A 22,632-nucleotide genomic window follows, 5' to 3' on the forward strand; every position below is an offset into this window, starting at 1 on the left:
TTGTTGTTTAAAAAAGGTACAATGAGTGGACATTATTTTCTTGCAGAGAACTGGTCCCAGAAAAATGAACATCTAAAACAAGAGGTGGTTATTCAGCCCATTGCTTTACCACACAAGATCATGGCTGATCAGATTGTAACCTCAAGTCCACATTACTGGCTACCAAAAAGAACATTTTATCCCCTACTTTAACAAGCCTCTATTCACCTGTCATAAAAATCTAAGAACTGTCTGCCATACCATTTTAGGTCAGGAACCCCAGAGATTCCCATTCCGCAAAAATAAGTACCTACGGCTTAAAAATTCATTTTAAAAAAGTTAAAGCAACCAAGTTCTAGATTCTCCCATAAGAAATGTTCCCTCCATACCCACCCTGTCAAGATCCCCCAGGAACTTGTTTCCAGTCAAGTCACCCCTTGCCTGCTCAACCTACATGAGGACATTCCATTCCAGGTATTAATATGGTAAACTTTCTCTGAATCGCTTCCAAGGCATGTACACACTTCCTAAGCTAATATGACCAGTATTGAGCATAATATTCCAATGTGGGTTCACAAATGCCTGGCATAACTGACACAACCTCAAATCAATTCTACCCAGAATAAATGGCAGTTAGCTTTCCTGATTATTTTCTGTACCTGCATATAACCCTTATGATTAATGCACTAGGACATCCATATCCCTCTGCAATCATCTCACTATTTAAATATGCATTTTTCTTCTCTGCCAAAGTGGACAATTACACATTTTTCAAACATTTTGCCAACTCATTTAATCTTTGTTACCTTATGCCTTCTTCACACAATTTAATTTGACTCATTTGAGTCACCAGCAAGTTTGGTGACCATACCTCTGTCCCTTCAACTGATATGAATGATAAACAGTACAGGTTGCAACACAAATCAATATGGTACTGTCATTACACCTTGCCAACCTGAAAGAGATTAATTACTGCTTTGGGGATTTATGTATGAATATATGTTGCTTCTTGAAAGCAACAATGAGCCACATTGAGCCTGACAGAATTCAGTCCCTCCAGAATTGCCCAAACGTGCAATCAAGTCTAATATCAGAGAGTGTTGTTTTGCAAGCATTTTGTTAGCAAGTTCTTGGTTACGAGCAGCTAAAGAGCCATGCTATTTTATACGTAGGCATTGGAATGGGTTGTCCACATACCTGCCATCGAACCTGCATTAAAAATCTATGAACTCAATGCAGATATAGACCAATTGTTCACTATTAAATGGATCCTTGGCAGATTGGAATGTAAATTACAAAACACAAATCAATCTACTCCTGGCAAGACCGGAATCCCTCGTTTAAAGGATTGATATCATTTTAAAACATTTAATGTTTCAATTGCCATCTAAGTTCCAAAAGCACAACCCTAAAGATCTCTCTGAACTGGATTAGCCATTTTTTATGACTACAAGAGGTCAGACTAGGAATCTTGGGGCAAGTAACTCCCCTCCAGTCTCTCAATTGCCTCTCTACAATCTAAAAGGTAGACATCAAGCAGGTGATGGACTATGCTCCCATTTGCCTGGATGTGTGCTACTCCAATAATGCTTAAGCAGCCTGATAATGCAAAGTAGCACGATAACGCAGACAAAGTAGCACGATTGGTACCCCAGCCACTACCTTTAAAACACTCACTCCATTCACCAACAGTGCTAACAAAGTGGACTGTCTACAAGTTACACAGCTATTGTTCAATGAGGCTCCTTCCCCTGCACCTTCCAAACCTGTGACCTGTACCAGCTAGGAAAACTATGGTAGTAGATGCAGTTACATAGTTGCTCCTTGCTGTCACTAAGTCAAACTCCTTCAACACTACAGGTGGCAGTTATTCAAAGCAGCACCTCTGTACAACCTTACCCAGCTCAATTAGGGACGGGTACAAATACTAATCTAGCCATGATGCCTGCAACCCATGAACTAATAAAAAGTTAAGAATCGGTATATTCAAACCGATTGAAACTGTGAATTTGTAGAGTTATATTAAGTCTCAATTCTAATTATGTTCAAAGTCTAAAGATAACCAATTTAATAATGCAATACAGCAATTCATAAATAACCTCTACTACCTGCAGCATTCTCCAAACCTCAACCATGCAATGGGATATAGAATTATTGTACTTAAACATTGTGTATGAATCCACTTACTGGTTAGATGGTGTGAAGCTATATCTACCTCCTGCCCAAAAATCCACAAACCTGACTGCCCCGGCCGACCCATTGTCTCAGCCTGCTCCTGTCCCACCGAACTCATCTCTGCGTACCTCGACACGGTTCTGTCCCCTTTAGTCCAAGAACTCCCCACCTACGTTCGGGACACCACCCACGCCCTCCATCTCCTCCATGATTTGCGCTTCCCCGGTCCCCAACGCCTTATCTTCATGATGGACATCCAGTCCCTATACACCTCCATCCCCCATCACAAAGGACTCAAAGCCCTCTGCTTCTTCCTTTCCCACCGCACCAACCAGTACCCTTCCACTGACACCCTCCTGCGACTGACTGAAGTGGTCCTCACCCTGAATAACTTCTCTTTCCAATCCTCCCACTTCCTCCAAACTAAAGGAGTTGCCATGGGCACCCGCATGGGCCCCAGCTATGCCTGTCTCTTTGTAGGATATGTGGAACAGTCCATCTTCCGTAACTACACTGGCACCACACCCCACCTTTACCTCTGCTACAATCAATGACTGTATTGGCGCTGCTTCGTGCTCCCACGAGGAGGTTGAACAGTTCATCAACTTTACCAACACCTTCCATCCCGACCTCAAATTCACCTGGACCGTCTCAGACTCCTCCCTCCCCTTCCTAGACCTTTCCATTTCTATCTCGGGTGACCGACTCAACACAGACATCTACTATAAACCGACTGACTCCCACAGCTACCTGGACTACACCTCCTCCCACCCTGCCCCCTGTAAAAACTCCATCCCATATTCCCAATTCCTTTGTCTCTGCCACATCTGCTCCCAGGAGGACCAGTTCCAATACCGTACAGCCCAGATGGCCTCCTTCTTCAAGGACCGCAGACTCCCCCCCCACCCCCAGATGTGATCGACGATGCCCTCCACCGCATCTCCTCCACTTCCCGCTCCTCCGCCTTTGAGCATCGCCCCTGCAACCGCCACCCAGACAGAACCCCACTGGTTCTCACCAACCACCCCACCAACCTCCGTATACAGTGTATCATCCGCCGTCATTTCCGCCAACTCCAAACGGACCCCACCACCAGGGATATATTTCCCTCCCCTATCAGCGTTCTGCAAAGACCACTCCCTTCGTGACTCCCTCGTCAGGTCCACACCCCCCACCAACCCAACCTCCACTCCCGGCACCTTCCCCTGCAACCGTAGGAAATGCAAAACTTGCACCCACACCTCCTCCCTTACTTCTCTCCAAGGCCCCAAGGGATCCTTCCATATCCGCCACAAATTCACTTGCACCTCCACACACCATCTATTGCATCCGCTGCACCCGATGTGGCCTCCTCTATATTGGGGAGACAGGCCGCCTACTTGCAGAACGCTTCAGGGAACACCTCTGGGACACCCGAACCAACCAACCAACCCAACCACCCCGTGGCTCAACACTAACTCTCCCTCCCATTCCACTGAAGACATGCAGGTCCTTGGACTCCTCCATCGCCAGAACATAATAACACGACGGTTGGAGGAAGAGCGCCTCATCTTCCGCCTGGGAACCCTCCAGCCACAAGGGATGAACTCGGATTTCTCCGGTTTCCTCATTTCCCCTCCCCCCACCTTGTCTCAGTCGATTCCCTTGAACTCAGCACCGCCTTCCTAACCTGCAATCCTCTTCCTGACCTCTCCGCCCCCACCCCACTCCGGCCTATCACCCTCACCTTGACCTCCTTCCACCTATCGCATCTCCATTGCCCCTCCCCCAAGTCCCTCCTCCCTACTTTTTATCTTAGCCTGCCTGGCACCCTCTCCTCATTCCTGATGAAGGGCTCTGGCCCGAAACGTCGAATTTCCTGTTCCTTGGATGCTGCCTAACCTGCTGTGCTTTAACCAGCAACACATTTTCAGCTCTGAACCTATATCTTTCAAGTTAATCACCCCTCAATATTGTGCAGCATGTGTGGCCATTTTCAACAGTTAACCCAAACACTTCTGGCGAGGAAGGCAATGCAATTCAATGAAATTACAGTTTTTTAATATTTGCGTGATAGAAATACAGTAACAGTCTGGTTTCTCCAAATGCAAACTAAAAACCATGATACATTAAATATCTTTGACAGTATATAATTCAGTTATTGTAAATTCAGATATTTGGTGAAACAGGGCATTTCCCACAATGTGCTTCATCACTTCACTCAATCTGTCCTGTACAATTGGAATAAGTCTAGATAATACCATAGGAGGAGAAATAGGAACATCTTGGATTTCATGCTGAATGGAACCAACAGTCTCTCCTTAACTATAAATCTAAAGAGAGGACTAAGAAACAAAGACAGGGAAGGAAATCTTATTAATTCATGTCAAACCAGTTACAGAGACGGAAATAATAAAGTTTTAAAACTAGAAAGTTAGTTAAATCCAAGTTTACTATATGCAGAAGTTAGGGAATAGTTCAGAAAGAGTCTCAGGGATGGAAGTGTGGGAGTGGTTGCTGCAATGACCGACAATCTCCATTAGTGTCCTAGAGAGGCTAAGTCCCAGCCCTAACTTCCTTTGATATATTGAAATGAATGACAAATGCAGGAATGTCAAGGGTGAGTTACTATTTCCAACCAGAATCTCTCCTTCAGTTTTTGGACAATTAAGCAAGGATTAAAAAAAAATCAAATTCATCGTTCATTTGCTTGTTATTGACCAAGGTTTGGTCAATATTTTCTTTAAAGAATATATGGCTCATTCATGATTTTGAACGCAATGGGGAAAGGAGGGTTTTTCTCTCCTATTGGCACACTAAGATTGTATACAAAATAATTGAATTTCTACACAACATTCACCTTGCCGTCTTATTGTCCTACCCCAGTGGTGGCTACATTCTTCCTTGGAGATGTAACTCCCATCAGGTGTTACAGAGAATCGTCTCCCACAACGACAACAAACCTGGATTAATGCTGAAACGAGAAAGATTACTGTCTGAATCTTTTGCTCAGATGAAGACAACATCTACATAATGCCAAAGACCAGAAAAGAAAAAACATGGTCACAGAAGTACAAACCAACCCAAATCTTGACCATCCCGGGAAATAAAAAAAAGAATTATTTGAAACAGAGTAAATTGACTGAAATAAAGAACAGTTCAAATTAATCTTGTCACTGGGACAGTGAAATGGTGATAATTTACCAGCTAATGCCTTTGAAAACAAGCTGCTGCTCAGTCAGCTCAAAGATTCAACTGGAATGAACATGAATTAGCTTCAGCACCAGCTCTCATAACTTTGCCCTGGACCATGACCCCATGATGGATCAGGTGATTGTAGTTTACAGAATCTCATTTCATCTGATCTCTCTCACCACAGTCACCCCACCTCCAAATAAATAGACCCTAACCCCACACACCTCACTTCTAACTCTGTCCCAAAACCCACAAACAGGTCTGTCCAGGCAGACCCATTGTTTCTTCCTTCACCTACCCCACAGAACTCATCACTTCCGACCTCGACTGGGTCTTTCCTCCCCATTACCTGAACACTTCTATCTGGGATTTCTCTGACGCTTTACACGAGTTTCAGAGTTTTCAGTTTGAGCTCCAGCTGCTTCATGTTTACCACAAACAAGCAATCCCTTTACATGTCCATCCCTCACCACGATGATCTCATGGCTCTCTGCTTTTTCCTGGAAGGCATGTCTGAGTCACCCCCATTCACAAACACCACCCTCCATCTGGTTGAGCCCATCTTCACCCTGAATAACTCCTCTCATTTCCTTCAGGTCGGGATTGGCCAATGGTACTTACATGGGCTCCAGTTATGCTGGTCTCTTCGTGGAATAGGTGGAACATTGTTGTTCTGGTCTTACTCCAGAACCCACCCACAACTCCTTCACAGATATATCCTTGATATCATTTTGTTGCTTCCCACTCTCATTCAGAATTTGAAAAGTTAATGAGTTTTCCTTCCAATTTCCACCCTGCCCTCGCTTTCACCAGGCCCATTTCGGACTCCTCCCTTCCTCTACATGGGTTTTCATTTCTGGGCAAGGGCTGGTCACCAATATCCACCATAAACCCACCAACTTCCACAGCTACCTTGACTAATATCCTCACACCCTGCCTCCTGTAAACACTATTCCAATCTCCCGGTCCTTCCATTTCCACTGCATCTGTTCCGACAATGCCAACGTCAACAAGGGAGCCTCCAAAATGTCCACCTTCTTCCAGAGGTTTCCCAGTACCATTGTTCCCAGCACCCAGTCCTCAACCAGTTCCAGCCCACACTTCAACATTCACTTCTTCCCTCCTGCAATGATAAGACTCCGTGTCCTTACCTACCAGCCCATCAGCATCCATATGCAGATGATCATTAACCCCCAATTCCACCATCTCTAGCAGAGAAGCCATTACACGTTCCCCTCCCTTCCATAGGTACCATGCTCCACTCTTCTTTCACTCCTAACAGTCCCCCATGGCACCTCCCCCTGCAACTGCAGAAGGTATAACACCTGCCCTTTTACCATCTCAGTATCCAAAGCCCCAAATATACCTTCCAGGTGAAGCAGCATTTTACCTGCACTTATCAGAATATGGTCTACTACATTCACTGTTCACAATGTGATCTCCTCTACACTGGGGAGACGAAGCATAGACTGGGTGATCGCTCTGTGGAACACCTACTTCTGCCCGCGAATAAAAAAAGAGCTTCCAGTTGCCTGCCACTTTAACACACCACTGTGTTCCCTGTTCAACATCTGTCTCAGGCTTGCTGCAGTGCTCCAAAGCTCAGGTTAAGCTCAAAGAGCAGCACTGAATTTTCTGCTTGGGGACCCTACAGCCATTTGGACTCATTATCAAGTTCAATAACTTTAGTAACTTGAGCTGTCCCAACCCCCTCACACCAGACATTGTTATCACAGTCTGGTAAGACACACAATCCATCGGTAGCCACTAACAGTCCCATTAATAGCTATTCACCCTCCTAACCAGATTATCCACACCTTTATCTATCCACCTGTTCTTCTCTCTTTGGGCTCTAGCCCCAGCTATCATTTACTCCTTACCCCCCAAACCTTATCTTCTGAATAATAAAAACATTTCTCTAGCTACCATTTCTGGGGAAGGGTCACCAGAACCAAAACATATCAGATTACTCTTCACAGATGCTGCCAGACTGGAGCTTATCCAGCAATTTCTGCTTTTGTTAGTTAATGTCAAACCTTCATTCTCCTTGCAAAATCACCCCTGGATTACTTGTTAATATGAACGTGAATACAGGAAAATGGTCAATGCGTGTAAAAACCAAAAAAAAACACCATTTTATGCTAGGTATGCTCAGTTTTTATTTCACTGTTCAGGCACTCAATAGGTTTTGTTTAGCTTCCCAGAATTTGCATCACTTTCTTCAGTTCGACTGTGCTATATTGTGTTCACCATTCTAACAGACAAAGATGATCAGGATCAGAGCTCAATTTGTATGTATTTAATTGAAAACTCCAATATTAACCATCAAATACAGAGAATATGACTTAAATGCAAATCTGACCAAGGGTTTAAAATAATAAAGGGAGACCAGAGACATTGCATCAAAAGGTTTAGTCAGGGTATCCACTGAAAAGTTCAATGTTTGAACCACTAATGTGAATGCTACATTATTCCTACCAGCTGTTATTCATTACACTGCAAATTTGAAAACAAAAACATTCACTGTGTTATTGAGTCAGATGTACAGCACAGAAACCAAACTTTCTGTCCAACTCGTCCATGCCGACCAGATATCCTAAATTAATCTAGTCCCATTTGCCAGCATTTGGCCCATATCACTCAACTCTCCTTATTCATATACCCATCCAGGTGCCTTTTAAATGCTATACTTTTACCAACCTCCAATTTCTCGAGCAGCTCATTCCATTCAGGCACCACCCTTTGCATGAAAAAGTTGCCCCTTAGATCCCTTTTAGATATTTCCCCCCAACTTAAGCCCATGCCTTCTTTTTTTGGTCTCCCAGACCCCAGGCAAAAAAAGACCTTGTCTACTTACCCTATTCACGTCCCTCATTATTTTATAAACCTCTAAGGTCAACCCTCAGCCTCGAGGGAAAATAGCGCCAGTGAAAACTCAGGGAAAGTAGCCCCAGCCTATTCAGACTCTCCTTAAACCTCAAATCTCCAGCTCTGGCAATATCCTGGCAAGGCTTTTCTGAACCCTTTCAAGTTCTACAACATCCTTCCTTTAGGAGGGAGACCAAAATTACACAGTATTGCACAAGTTGCCTAACCAATGTCTTGGGCACCCACAACAGATCTAACTCCTATGCTCAAATGCTCTGACCAATAAAGGCAAGCATATCAAATGCCATTGATAGCTCATGCCCCTACTTTGCCCATGAAGGCAGAACAAGATGGTGATCTGGAACTTATTATCCCCTCACCATCCTCACATCCCCTGGTTTAGAGGAGACATGGATCCATTTCCAAAGCTCTGTGCACCACCCTACAGTTGCAATCAAGCTGTGTCACCCCAGTCCTGAGTGTCTCATGTGACAAAGATGTTACCTCTATTTATATCTGTTTAATCTACAGTGTGGGGACTGAAACTCTTGCAATTGTTTCACTGAAAGAGACATGAACTGAAGAAGGGTTCATGCCCAAAACGTCGATTCTCCTGCTCCTTGGATGCTGCCTGACCTGCTGCGCTTTTCCAGCAACACATTTTCAGCTCTGATCTCCAGCATCTGCAGTACTCACTTTCTCCAACCATTTTCAGCCTTCTTCCCATCATGTCAGCTGTGGGGATATTTGGCACCATGCACAATGACTCAGATACTGAAGCAGTCAATGTTCAAATGCAACAAAATCTGGATGACATCCAGGCTTGAGCTAACAAGTGACCAGTAACACACACAATATACAAATATGCCAAGCAATGACATCTAACAGGCAGGCAACCCAACCACAGCCCTTTGACATTCAATGGTGTCATCATTGAATCTCCCAGTTCAACATCCAAGGGGATTTTGGGGTGGGTTGGGAATTACCACTGGCCACGAAATCAACCGAATTGACAACAGCAGCTGCAAGATGTCAGCTGCTAGGAATATAGTGATGAGTAATTCACTTCCTAACACCCAGAACCTGTCAGGAATGTGATAGAATACTCTTCATTTGCCTGGGTGCAACTCCAACACCACAAGAAGCTTGACACTATTCAAGATAAAGCAGCCCACTTGATTGGTGCCACATCTACTAGCAGTCATTCCCTCCACCACTAACACTCACCAGCTGGAGTGCGTACAATCTAAAAATACACTGCAGAAGTTCAAAAATCCTCAGAAAGCATCTTCCATTTAGAAGGACAAAAGGCAGATACATGGAAACACCACCACCGGCGAGATCCCCTCCAAGCCACTCATGATCCGGACTTGGAAAAGTATCACTTCACCATTCCTTAACTACTGCTGGGTCCCTCCTTTAGGGCATTGTGGATCTACCAGCAGTATATGACTGCAGCAGTTCAAGGCAGCAGCTAACTCCACCTTCTAAAGGGCAACTAGGGATGGCAATAAAATGATGGCCAACCAGCAACACCCACAACTCAATGAAAAACAACTTGTGAACGTGTACTTTAAATCTGTCAACTTGAACTATGTAACACTCTTTACTTATTTAATTGGTGCATAGTTTAAGGAAATTCAAAAAGCTCATTTTAAAATATGACAGCTAATATCCTTAACTCAAACCATAGTTTATAACAAGTTATTCTTAAGGGGCTACACATCAGTGTAATTAATTGAAACTTGTCACTATGATTAATTTCTCTGGGAGCATGGCGAGATTTCAGGCAAGTCTTTCAAAATTAACAAAGTGGAAGGCTCATTCGTTTGGATATAAATGTGAATTTTGAAGTTCCTTGACCTTGCATTGATTTAGTGTCTAGCCAAATTATATTGTGGGGGAGAAAGAAAATCAGCATAGCTGAGCAAAATCACTGTTCCAAATGTTCAGAGGATGAAATTATGAAAAGAACTGCCATTTTAAACATTGAAATAGAATTGAAAATGTTACACTAAGTATAATAAACATTAAAAAGCAACCTGGCTCAACAGAAGAGTTCAATATTAAATTGATCTTGCAGTGACAATAAGATGTTCAGTGGCTCATGAATTAGTTTATGTACTTATACTGCCATCTACTGGATAGCTTGCTTAATTACAATAAGGCTATTTTCAAACCAATCTCCAGTAAAAAAAACTAGAAATATTGAACAGCCCTGAAATATAAAAGAAAGTGCATAATAGCCAGTAGTTTGATATCAGAGGCCAAAATCATGGATTGATTAGAGGAGAATTGAGATGGAGATGGGACAGCCAAAAAGGAATTGAATTTCAGGTGATTTAGATGGAGAAGCAGAGGACATCTCACAATGACAAACGATTGAAGACAGTCACAAACGTGAGGGCAAAAGTCAGCAATCAGATGCTGGCAAAAATCTTGGGTGTTACAAAGGATTACCAAAGACAGAGAAATAAAGGGATTTAAAACAAAAGGAATAAATTTGAATTGAAGGCATGGTTTCACATTCTCACAGGAGCACAGGAGATGAGGAATGGGGGGGGGGGGGGGGCCGGGGGGTGGTCAGACCTGGAGAATTCGGATAGGCTGAGGATAGACATCAACTATGGATTATTAGGGTGAAGGATCAGACAGACAGTCATACTATATGCCATCCCTTCCCTCCCAAAAGGCATGGATAAGAACAAAGTTTATTGTAATTCAGCATTGTTTATTGAGATGAGCCAAACATTGACAAGAGTTAAGCATCAAAATGACAGAGGTGCCAGTGTTGGACTGGAGTGGACAAAGTTAAAAATCACAACACCAGGTTATAGTTCAACAGGTTTATTTGGAAGCACTAGCTTTCAGAGCATCGCTCCTTCATCAGGTAGCTGTCACAGCCATCTGATGAAGGAGCAGTGCTCCGAAAGCTAGTGCATCCAATTAAACCTGGTGTTGTGAGATTTTTAACTTCAGCAAAGACAGCAAAGAGACACAAGGGCGTTGAAAATTCAAGTTGAGAGAAAGCTTTATTTTGACTGGTCAGTGGATTTTATTCATTTTTATGGATAAAGTTCCAATGAGCTATTTTTAAAGTGCGCTACTTGAGCTTTTTGAATAAGCACATACTAAACAAAATGTGTATTTAAAACTCAATTACATAAAGTATGCCATTATATAGATTTTGCTGTAGTATAATGATTTTTTTCAAATAGCCATAAAATAAAACCTCTTCACACTCACAGTCAGCAATATATTTATTTACTTCGCCATTGAACAGTAGAGCAGTTCCTGGGTTTTCAGGGTCATAGCGAGGATATCCATTTTCCTTCAACTGTTCTTCAGTTAAGACATAGCTCTTGAGAGCACTATAAAGTGCAGCACCTATAGAGTTCAAAATAATACACTCGACATCAGACACTAGGTGCAAAGAGGAAAACTTTCATAGGCCATGATATTGGAATACAAGATATTGATTTATAGCAACATATTTCTCATGGTGGTTGATCAGTGTCTAGAAAGTGAACTCTCTCCATAATCAAGAACACCCAGATAATTGTGTGTGCACATGTTTGAGTGTTTGGAGGGGGGGGGGGGGGGGGGGGGGGGGTGAGAGGAACTTATCTGGATGGCTGGTTTGACATGCAGAGTCACATCAACACTGTAGGCTCAACCCCAGCCAGCATGGGATTTATTAATCTCACTGAGAACTACCACCAGTCAGTCACACTTATCTAATGAGAGCAGCCTTATGGTACTATGGGACTACAGTAACTTTGCCTTCCTTTACATCCAGGTCAGAAATAGAACAGCTAGGTAAAAACTACATTTTAAAAATCAGTAGTTCGCAAACATGTTTTTTCCTGCAGATATTTATGAACACTCCCACTACCTAAAATAAAACAAAATATGCAAACGTTGATGACTCCTTTTTCAAAATAGCATTTTATAAAATAGGTATTTACTTGCTTGCTACTCTCAGTTTCTATATACATTCCCCTTCTGGGTAAAACAAACAGTCAGCCCATTGTATGCTACACACATTCTTATACTCTATGGCTGCCCAAAATATTTATGGGCCCAGGAAAGCCTCTATGTACCTCCAAGGATCTGCAGACCCTAGTCTGTACAGCTGTTCTGCACTGCTCACAACAGGAGTCTTTAGTCTGACCATGGATGATACCCCAGCATTTGCTCCATGTGACACAGGTATCATACTTTGACTATTCAGCAAGATTGCCAAATAATGCCACACAAGGATGACATTCCATTCCAATCAGCCTGAACCCCTTACAATCAAATGAAATAAAAAACAGATGCTTTGCCAACAGGTAGCTCAGTCTTTACCCTTTTAACGCCAGGCAAAAACATCCAGAAATATGAAAGCCAATGCTGAACAAGGACTATTAAAAATATTCATAATATTGACAAACTGAAATGTTTTTGGCATAGCACTGTTAAATAATGGAGATTGCAGATACCAACATTAAAAATTAAAGCATTCTGCAACTTGCTAATGCCAGAAAAACTGTTTAAAAAGGTGCCAGCTGAAGTCATCCATGGTGTAATATCAACAGAAGCTGCAATAGGAGTGGACATAAACAACACAGCCAGAATTAATTAAATGTCAGACATCTCAGGAACACCCTGGTTCCTGTTGAAAAAAAACAGGACTTTGAAAATTATCTCTGGGCACAGACTATGGACTCAAGTAATTTTTCATTAAGCTTGGTTAGAACATAGATAACATTACTCATCTACGATATACATGTGGTCAACTACAAGTGAAATGTTTCTTGGTCTCCAGAAAGATCATTGGCCCATGATTGAACTGTGTGCTAAGGCAGTACTCAAGAAAAATCGGGAAACTTGGCCAAATCATAATATTATTTAACATCTTTACATATCAGTGAAGACAACTATTCAGTTCAACTGGTCCATGCTGATATTTATATTCTGCAGACACCTTATCCTTGTCTCTTCATCCTATTCAAAACAGGATATTTTATTGGTTTCCCTCAAAATGATCTATATAATTCACAATCAATCCATGAGGTGATGAGACCCATACTCCAGGTCCCAAATTGCCTAGCTAGTTTAGTCCCTTTATTGCCTCTAGTTCGGATTGCTCATTTAAAAAAAATGTCTGCCTGGGTAGACAAAGAAAAAGGTCCATCAAAACAAAGAACCTTAAAACAGTACAGTTCAGGACAACCCTTTGGCCCCCGATGTTGTTCCGATCTTTTATCCTTCTAAAAGATCAAACTAACCTACATAACCTTTCATTTGACTGTCATCCATATCCCCTGTTCCTAATGCATCTGACTCTACCATCACTGCTGGCAGTGCATTCCACGCACCCACCACTGTGTAAAGAACCTACTTCTGACATCTCACCTAAACTTTCCTCCAATCACAATTGTGATAGCCATTTCTGCCCTGGGAAAAAGTCTTTGGCTATTCACTATCTATGCTTCTCATTATCTTGTTCACTTCTATCAATTCACCTCTCATTTTTCTTTGTTCCAATGAGAAAATCCCAGCTTCCTCAACCTTTCATAAGACACTCCCTCCGGTCCAGGCAGCATCCTGGTAAATCTCCTCTGCACCCTTTCTAAAGCTTCCACATCCTTCCTATAATGAGCTAACCAGAACTCTCAATATTTCAAGTGTGGTCCAACCAGAGCTTTATAGAACTGCAGCATAACCTCTTGGCTCTTAAACTCAGTTGCCCTGCTAATGAAAGCCAACACATCATTCACCTTAACTCTTAACATGGGTGACAACTTTGAGGGATTATGGATGCAGACCAAGAGCGCTCTGTTCCTCCACACTGCCAAGGATCCTGTCTTTAATCCTGTATTCTACATTCAGTTTCGATCTTCCAAACTGAATCACTTCACACTTTTCAAGGTTGAAATCCATCTGCACTTCTCACCCCAGTTCTGCATCTTGTCAATGTCCCGTTGCAACCTATAACAGCCCTCCATATTATCCGCCACTCTAACAACCCTCATCTCATCAGCCCATCCTTCGACTTCCTCATCCAAGTCACTTATAAAAATCACAAAGAACATATCTTTGCAGACCACTGGTCACCAAGCTCCAGACTGATCACTTTCCATATACAACCACCCTCTGTTCTTTATAAGCCAGTCAATTCTGTATCCAGACAGCCAAATTTCCCCATATCCGATGCCTCTTTACTTTAAGTGAGCCTATCATGGGGAACTTTATCAAATGCTTTGCTAAAATCCATGTACACCACATCCATGCTCTACCTTCAAATGTGTTTTATCACATCCAAGAATTCAATAAGGCTTGAGACATGACCTGCCCTTCAAAGTCATGCTGACTGTCTCTAATCAAACAATGGTTTTCCATGGAATTATAAATCCTGCCTCTCAATCTTCTCCAATACTTCACTCACCACTGACATAAAACTGACTGGTCTGTAATTCCCAGGATTATCCCTATTCCCTTTCTTGAAAGAGGAAATAACATTTCACACCCTCCGATCATCTGGCACAACTCCAGTGAATAGTGAAGAGCGAAGATAAAAATCGCCAAAGGCACAGCAATCTCTTCCCTCACTTCCTGTCATAGACTTGGTTATATCCTGTCTGGCCCAGGGGACTTATTTTTGTTTTTCAAAATTTTCAACACATCAGGTGAACCCCTTACTCTCCCATTCTCAAATTAGTCTCAGCCTGTTTTAATCTTTCCCAATAGTTATGATAAGTGGTGCAGGCATGATGGGTTGAATGGCCTCCTTCAATGCTTTAACAATTCGGTGATTGAGTTCATGTCTAACAACACTCTAGGACATCATCCCACCCAGCACAATGCAGCCCACTTCATAGCACCACAGATATAGTGGCAGCAGGGTGTATATTTACAGTTGCAAAACATTATTTAACCAAGGCTCCTTAAACTGCACCTTCCAATGCTGTAACCTGGACCACATGGAACACAACACTACCTGTAATTTCCCCTCCAAGTCACACTATCCTGACTTGGAACTAAAATGACTGTGACCTTTAAAGGCCACAGAGTCAAAATCATGGCATTGTCTTCCTCACAGCTGTGGGTACCCCTATATCATGTTCTACAGAGTTCAAGGCTACAGTTCATCACCACTTTCTCCGGGGAAATTACAGAGGGCAATAAATTACTGGCCTAGCCAGTGACACATCCCATTGACTAATGAGGCAAAACAGGTCTCCTTAAGGACTTTAATCTGTATTTCATTATATCAGACACCAATTCTTAAGTCCATGTAAAAGCTTATTAAATTTTAATATTTATCTGCTAGCCCAAGGAAAATAAATGTTCTTTCACTCAAGTATATCTAGCAATCGTCTCATTGCTTCATTTTAATTGGGGAAAGATTTAGCCACGTGCAAAAGTGGAAATAAATAGAGTTGCAGCCTACCCGGGACACTGGAATGAGAGCTAATTCACCCTTCCTCACTTGCATCACAGGAGCCCATTTAAATGAATGTCATTACTTCATGTCAATCTCTTGTTTTTCCTCTTACATATGCCCATGCATATTATTCTTATCCAAATAATCATCACATGCCCTCGTGAATACCTGAATTGATCATGCCTCCACCACATTTCCTGGCAAAGCATTCTGGACCCGAATTACTCACTAAGTGAACACTTTTCCTTACTTCACGCTTGCTTCTTTCTCGGTTCATAAAGTCTATGCTCTCTTGCTCCTATCTATTCTACCCAACCCTCTCATTTTGTAAACCTCAGATTTCCTCTTAGCTTACTGTCCAAGGCAAACAGTCCAGATTTTAATCTATCCTCACAACTAAAGTTCCTCATCCTTGGCGCCATTCTTGTGAATTGCTTCTGCACACTCTCCATTGCATCTTTCCTATCACGTGGCACCCAGAACTATACACACTATTCTAACTGAAGTCCAAATGTGCTTCACATCTGATCATGTAAATAGGACTAGCATTGAAAAAAGGACTTTTGAAATAAAAAGTGATAAAGAACAAGCTTATATTTCACTCCCAAGATAAAAGTATTGTGATAATAACCCTTGATTAACTCACCTTCTAGAATTGTTCCTGATGAAAGTCTCTTCCTTTTAGAGGACTGGCAACCTTGGGAAAAAACAACACATTGAGAAAACTAAAAGTTCATTGCTATTTCACACTGGCCCATCCAATGCAGTAGATTGAGAAATTATTCATTTTAAACTCAATGCACCAGTCTTTTACTAAGAAAATTTAGCCAATTGCAAAGTACATATTGCAGGATTCAAGTTGCTGAAAGTTGGCTTTCAAATGGAACTTGAGTCAAACAAACATTGATTCAAGAAGTGTGTACAATGCAATGATTAAATCATTGATTAAAATATCAGAAATCCTCCCAAAAAAATCAATTTTCCTCTGATTTTTTTAAAAAAGTATTATTACTCTCAACATTGGTCAAACTTTGTGACATTTTTCAATTATGTCCATTGCTAATTTGCACAGGGATAGCTTGGATAGGGTAGCATGAAAACATACCATCTGAAGACATTGGTCCTTGATTCGCCAGATTCTTCAAGATCTTCAGTGCATGCACAGCTACATTCAAATACATGAACTTGTTTGCACTACGTTCAAAAATAACTTTTTCTTCAGACATAGCCTAAAACAAGAGGAAAAATTACTGACTCCTTTTAAAAGCAATTAGCTCTCAATTATGTTGACCTTCAACTGGCATCCAAAGTGTTGGGATTGAGGAGATTCCAGGTTTGCTGTACCCCAGTCATCAACTGCCAAAAGGACAGCAATAAGATTATAATAATCCTCATTTACTAGGTCTGAAGATAAAAGGAAATAAGGCGATCATAAAGCTCCAATAGAAATTCAGTGGTCAGGTGCTGACAATACATCAACAATAATTTCATTATCTTTCTCTCTTAGCTAACAAAAAGAATCAAGGGGCAGAGACCTACAGTAATCTGCAGAGCAGCAAATGTGATGCCAGAAGATAAACTTTTACAGAGCAAGTAGATTTAGAATGGATACTGCCTGGAAGTATTATGGATACAGGCTCCTTTGAGGAATTCCACAGGGCACTAGATGATTAGAGGACCTGTACACTACGCCAACAAGTAATTTTACACCAAGTTTTATCTTTTTGTATTCTCTAGTCACATCAGCTGTTTTTGGTTCATACTCTACCCTCTCCTATCACACTCCCTTTAACATTTCCCACTTTAACTTGCTCTTTTGTCTGGTCTCTTGTTTGATTTCTGTCCCATCTTCCCAAATTTGATTCTTGCTACTACTAGTTAAAAATAAATTTTCCACCTCTCTAATTATCTGGCTTGAAACAACAGCCAGAGTTCAGGTGGGGGAAATCATCCCAAATGATGTACATCTCACTGTCCCCAGTACTAGTCCCACTCCGCCAAGTACGTTTCTGGTTCTCGTCTCCCACACCAGTCTTTAAGTCATGCATGTATTTGTCTAATCATATTTCCCACATATCAACTTGTGTGGCTCATGTAATAATCTAGCAATTTATGACTATTGAGGTCAGCTTCTCAATTTGGCACCTCTGATTCAGACTATGTAGAATCTCTTTCATAAATTCAATGTCATTGGTACATGCAAGGAACAACAACTGGATCCTCCCCATCCACTGCTTGTTCATCTTCAGTCTTAAGTGGATATTCTGAATCAAGACAGAGGCAGATAGCCATCTGCATTCTTGCTTTGCAGTAGAGAACAATGTCAGTCCTCCTCAACACATGTCACCTACCACCATTATGCTCCTTCTTACTCCCTCCTCCTTGAGTGGTTTCTGTACCATGTGCCTTATCCACCCTGCAGTCTTCCCTGAAGCTGAAAGAACTTCAGGCCTGTTGGACAATTACAAAGACTAAGGCTCTGCCCTCGGGGATCCCTTATTCATGGGCTGTAAGTGAAGCAATCCCTGAACATAGAGTGGAATCTTCTGATTTGGTCAAAGAGATGTGTCTGCCTCCCAGTACAGTGAATTTATGAAAAACTCCACTTTTGTTTTGCATAATTCACACTTCATTTTAAAACAAAACTGAACTAAGATGCTGTAAGTCTGCAGTAGATGTTTGAAGAGTTTGTTCTGGATCACAATGGCATCCAGGAGCTCCCACATGCTACAGCTTCTTCAAATTAATGGGATGTGCATGTTGCTGGCTGAGCCGGTGTTTATTACCATCACTTGTTGCCCAAGAGGTGGTACCGGCGAGCTGCCTTCCCTGATCCCTGCAATCCATTTGCTTTAGATACACTCAATGCCATTAGGGAGACAGCTCCAAAATTTTGACCCAGTGACAGATAATTCATTATGCCATTTTAAAATTAGGTGTTACATATTTACTTACTTTTTCATGTTTAATGGAATGTACCATTGGCTGCCATGCTTTTCTTGCCTTAAGCTCAAAGTAGTACGAATTTTAGTCACTTAGACTCACCAAATTGTTCTGCTACAGAGAAAGAAACTAATTCTTGGAGGTAAAGGTTAGAAGAAAAAAAAGCACATTTTCCCCCTTCTTCCAACTCCCTCAAAACACCATGTTTTAATACTATTAAACTTCATTAAGTTGACCAGTTTTGTACATTCCTAATAGGAACAGCCCGAAGTTACCCAGTTAGAGGAAGCAGTTTCAATTACTTCAACTAAATCCAACTGTTCTTCCCCTGCAGGCCTTGTTAAAACTGGCAACCTAAGAATTTTAAACAGATTTCAGTTAAATATCCACCACAAACAAGATCAGATTTGTACGGAAAGATTTAGACAATAAGTAGCTGCCGGCATTCAATCTTTCATCTTTGTCATCTCACACTATATTCCATCCCAAGTATTAAACAATTACAGAGCAGATGACAGATTCTCCAAAATAACGGTAAGAAATAATGTTTTCTACAAATGCAATTCAACATGGGGTGCCCTTCTGCAGTTGTTAAAATGTACTCCATTTTGAGGAATTGCCAGTGTTCCAGTCAGTTTCTGTACTAACCTTTTTAACTGCTGCTTGTCGAGATGAACAGGTCTTCAAAAACTCCTCAATAAAAAAGCCAAGATACTGTTTTCGCACAGTGTTGGACACTTTAGCTCCTCGCTTTGAGCTAGCTCTCTGAAACAAAGGAAATGAAAAGGTAGCCCTTTTGTTCAGAGAATGGGACAAATGTTTGAGCACTTCTTCAAAACAATAAAACAACATTTATATACCTGTGGAGCAGGAACACGGCTGGCTGATTCCAATGGAGAAAGTGTACGTGTGGTTTTGGAAGCATGGTCTTGAGCAACCTGTTCTTTTAAAGACACATTACAGCTAGGGCTAGAGTGTGAACTGGGACGTTTCCTGAAAGAATTCTGGGAAACTAGAGGCAATCACACCAGTTAGTCACAAATAAAAATATTCTATCCACAATTAAAATGTCATTTCACTTCCTTCTTTTGCCTGATAAGTGCTGTACACAAAAACAGGAAATACCACAAATCCATTCACTTGCATGATGCAGTAAGTCAATTCAGTCAGTACATTCTATAGTAAATGTTCTGAATTGTGAAAGAAAATTTTAAAAACTGGCTTGAATGCCTTTTCATCCCCCAGTAACTCCATCAGATAAAAGGTGGGCAGGGTGTTATGGGTCAATTCTAATTTTGCCTGTCAATTTAGCTCTCCTGCCAACTACTTCATCCCCTCCTCAGGTGAAGGGTAAGCAAACGAACAGTGTTTGAGAACACCACAGGCATACACGTTCTTTGGAGATTCTGGAAAAGATTAAGAAAGTTGAAGATGGTGTGGAAAGTGAAGATTTTTTTTAAAATGCTGGAAAGAAATAGTTATCTTTTATAAATAAATGTTATAAAGGTAGAGGTTCAACAGAAAGCTTTAAATGCTATTCAGTTTTAAAGATTTAAAGACATTCCAGCCATGGCACAATTAGCCTTCGCTTCACAATAAAGAGGATTTATTGGTTAAAATTTGTTCCTCTTTTCAAACCCTCTATCCATATATGGTTTGTTGTTGTTCTTGGTTCAGTTTATGTCAAGAAACAATTCCCATACAATTCTCCATTCTATTTAGGTCAAGGGAAAAATTATACAATCAATACCATGATGAAGCTGCTCCTTTAACAAGGTTATGTTGTTTTTGTATTTTTTTTTGCCCCCAAGAGGGTTTGTAAAAGCCAGGGGTTCTGATTTGTCTGGGGTTTGGGGTCTTTTCTAATGGCTAACCAATACTGCCCAAGGCAACAATCAGGGAAAAAGGCTTTTAAGTTTAAAAAAAACACTTGGACCATGAAAGGAGAGTGGCCAATTCTCTCAGTTCAGGGATTTTTTTCCAGTTTGGTTTAGTTTTAACTGGGAACAGAAGCAGCAATAGTGAAAAGAAGGTTCCATGCTTGAGCAATGATCCCTGGCTGATCCTCTCTCCCTCTCCAACATCTCTCCCGTAAGAACTTGGGTTTGAATTTACCTTTTTTGCCAAGGGGTGTGTTTATGGGGATGTTACAAAATTGGAACAGCATCATTAAGTTGAGATGGCGTCAGTTAGGTTTTCAGATGGATTAAGTTATTCAATAGGAGAAAAAGTGAGGACCGCAGATGCTGGAGATTAGTTGCGAGTGTTGGGTGCTGGAAAAGCACAGGTCAGGCAGTATCCGAGGAGCTGGAGAGTTGACATTTCAGACAAAAGCCCTTCGTCAGGAAACAGTTATTCTATATTCTGTTCTGGTTTCATTTGGTAGTCTAAGTAATTTTTTTCGTTTTGAAACAGTGGTTTGACTAGCTGCATCACTCCTGGAATAGCCACCTTACATCGGTCTTAAACAGCTAATAAAAAAAGTGAAGCTCGAGGCTACCTTCTTAATGTGTTGAGAGGATCTGGCCTGGTCCATAATATTCAATTCAATATCACTTCAAGTTAAACCAACCCCAATACTTTTAGGAACCACTATAAAGCCATTAACATTGATACATTTAAACTGAAGTGTCATAGCACTTGTTTCAACATTATTAGCTGGAAAGCCAACATGGCAAAGTTGTTGTAAAAACAAAATTCAAGCACTGAAGTGGTTACTGAGATATCACATCACACTCTCAGATGCTAATAAAGGTTACAGAAGATTAATTTGACATGGGGTAAACACCTAAATAAAAATCAGGGAATTTCAGCAGATCCGACAGCACCTGTGGAGAGAAAAAAAATGTCAACATTGAGTTCAATAATGACTTTAGAATGGATTAGCATTAGCATGAAATCTCAACTGTTTCCCTTGTCCTGGCTACTGCCAGACTTGCTGAGACTCTCTAGCACTGCTTTCAAATACATAGCTTCAGCAAATATACAAATATGCACAAAGATGTAGCTAAAAAACAATTCCGAACACCTTAGAAATAGGACTTTCTTTCAAATAAAAAGAAAAAGTGGTTGGAAACCAACAACCACATTGACAGTCAAGGAGGTTGCAGTGATTTTCCTAGGTCTGGGAATAGGGTAGTGGTGAGGGAAGCAACAAGGAGAAAAAAAAACTAGGCCTCATCCTCATCTACCGATACTGTCAGACAGATGCAAGTGACCAGAGACCTTAGGGAGATGAAGTCTTGCTTTCACACACAGTACCATACATTGTTGTGTGTCATTAGTTACTGTGCTAAATGGGATGGACTCCAAACAGATCTAGAAACTCAAGATTGGGCATCCGTGAGGTATGATGGGCCATCAGCAACAGCAGAATCATACTACAGTGCAATCTACATCCTCATAGTCCAGCATACCCCCACTGTACGATTACCTTTAAGCCTGGGGAACAACCTTGGATCAATGGAAAGCACAGGAGGAATGTGACGAGCAGTTTCAGGCATACCTAAACAGCAATCATCATCTTAAAAGCTACTAAACAGGACTACATGCATGTAGACAATGTATTTGAAATAGCATAAGCAGACAGATCTAAGCAATCCCACAACTGCGATCAGACCCAAGCTCTGTCTGCTTAGATATTCATATCCAGTCATAAATGGTAGTGGACAACTAAATAACTTCACTGGTGGAGGCTCATGTTTCTGTGATAACTGATCAAAAGATATCATTGTGTCTCTGCCAAATAAATCGCCTATGCAAGACACACCCCTAGCTGCCCAACGTTTGAATCCTGAATCCAATCATCCCCAGTTGAAAATCTGGCATACCCATTATAGGTGTAAGAGAAGACATTTTACCAATATTGCCTTCCCTCTGCTGAATTGCACTCCATGATTTAACAGTATCGATAACTATTGGGTTATAGCAATATTCCCTAACTGTCCTCATTTTGTCCAAAAACAGCAAGCTAGTAAGGGGGCACCTTGCCAGAGAGGTTTTGATATCTAACCACATTGAAAGAGGCCCCCCACAAGCCCAATCACTCATGTAAGATAAAA

The 22,632-nt window shown here is 41.4% G+C and overlaps 1 protein-coding gene across 1 annotated transcript in view; it reads right to left on the minus strand.

Annotated features, from left to right (window-relative positions):
* The window catches only part of LOC132826164 (RNA exonuclease 1 homolog), a 51,590-nt gene extending 29,516 nt beyond the window's left edge, over nt 1-22,074 (minus strand). The window contains exons 1-7 of the mRNA XM_060841810.1: nt 22,005-22,074; nt 19,432-19,583; nt 19,220-19,336; nt 16,734-16,857; nt 16,275-16,325; nt 11,443-11,583; nt 4,994-5,107 (exon numbers count right to left, since the gene is read on the minus strand). Coding sequence (XP_060697793.1) covers nt 4,994-5,107; nt 11,443-11,583; nt 16,275-16,325; nt 16,734-16,857; nt 19,220-19,336; nt 19,432-19,583; nt 22,005-22,074 — 769 coding nt within the window. The remainder of the gene's footprint in view (nt 1-4,993; nt 5,108-11,442; nt 11,584-16,274; nt 16,326-16,733; nt 16,858-19,219; nt 19,337-19,431; nt 19,584-22,004) is intronic.
* Between the last annotated feature and the right edge of the window lie 558 nt (nt 22,075-22,632).

The sequence above is a fragment of the Hemiscyllium ocellatum genome, chromosome 2 (assembly GCF_020745735.1).
Source record: "Hemiscyllium ocellatum isolate sHemOce1 chromosome 2, sHemOce1.pat.X.cur, whole genome shotgun sequence".
Lineage (NCBI taxonomy): Eukaryota > Metazoa > Chordata > Chondrichthyes > Orectolobiformes > Hemiscylliidae > Hemiscyllium > Hemiscyllium ocellatum.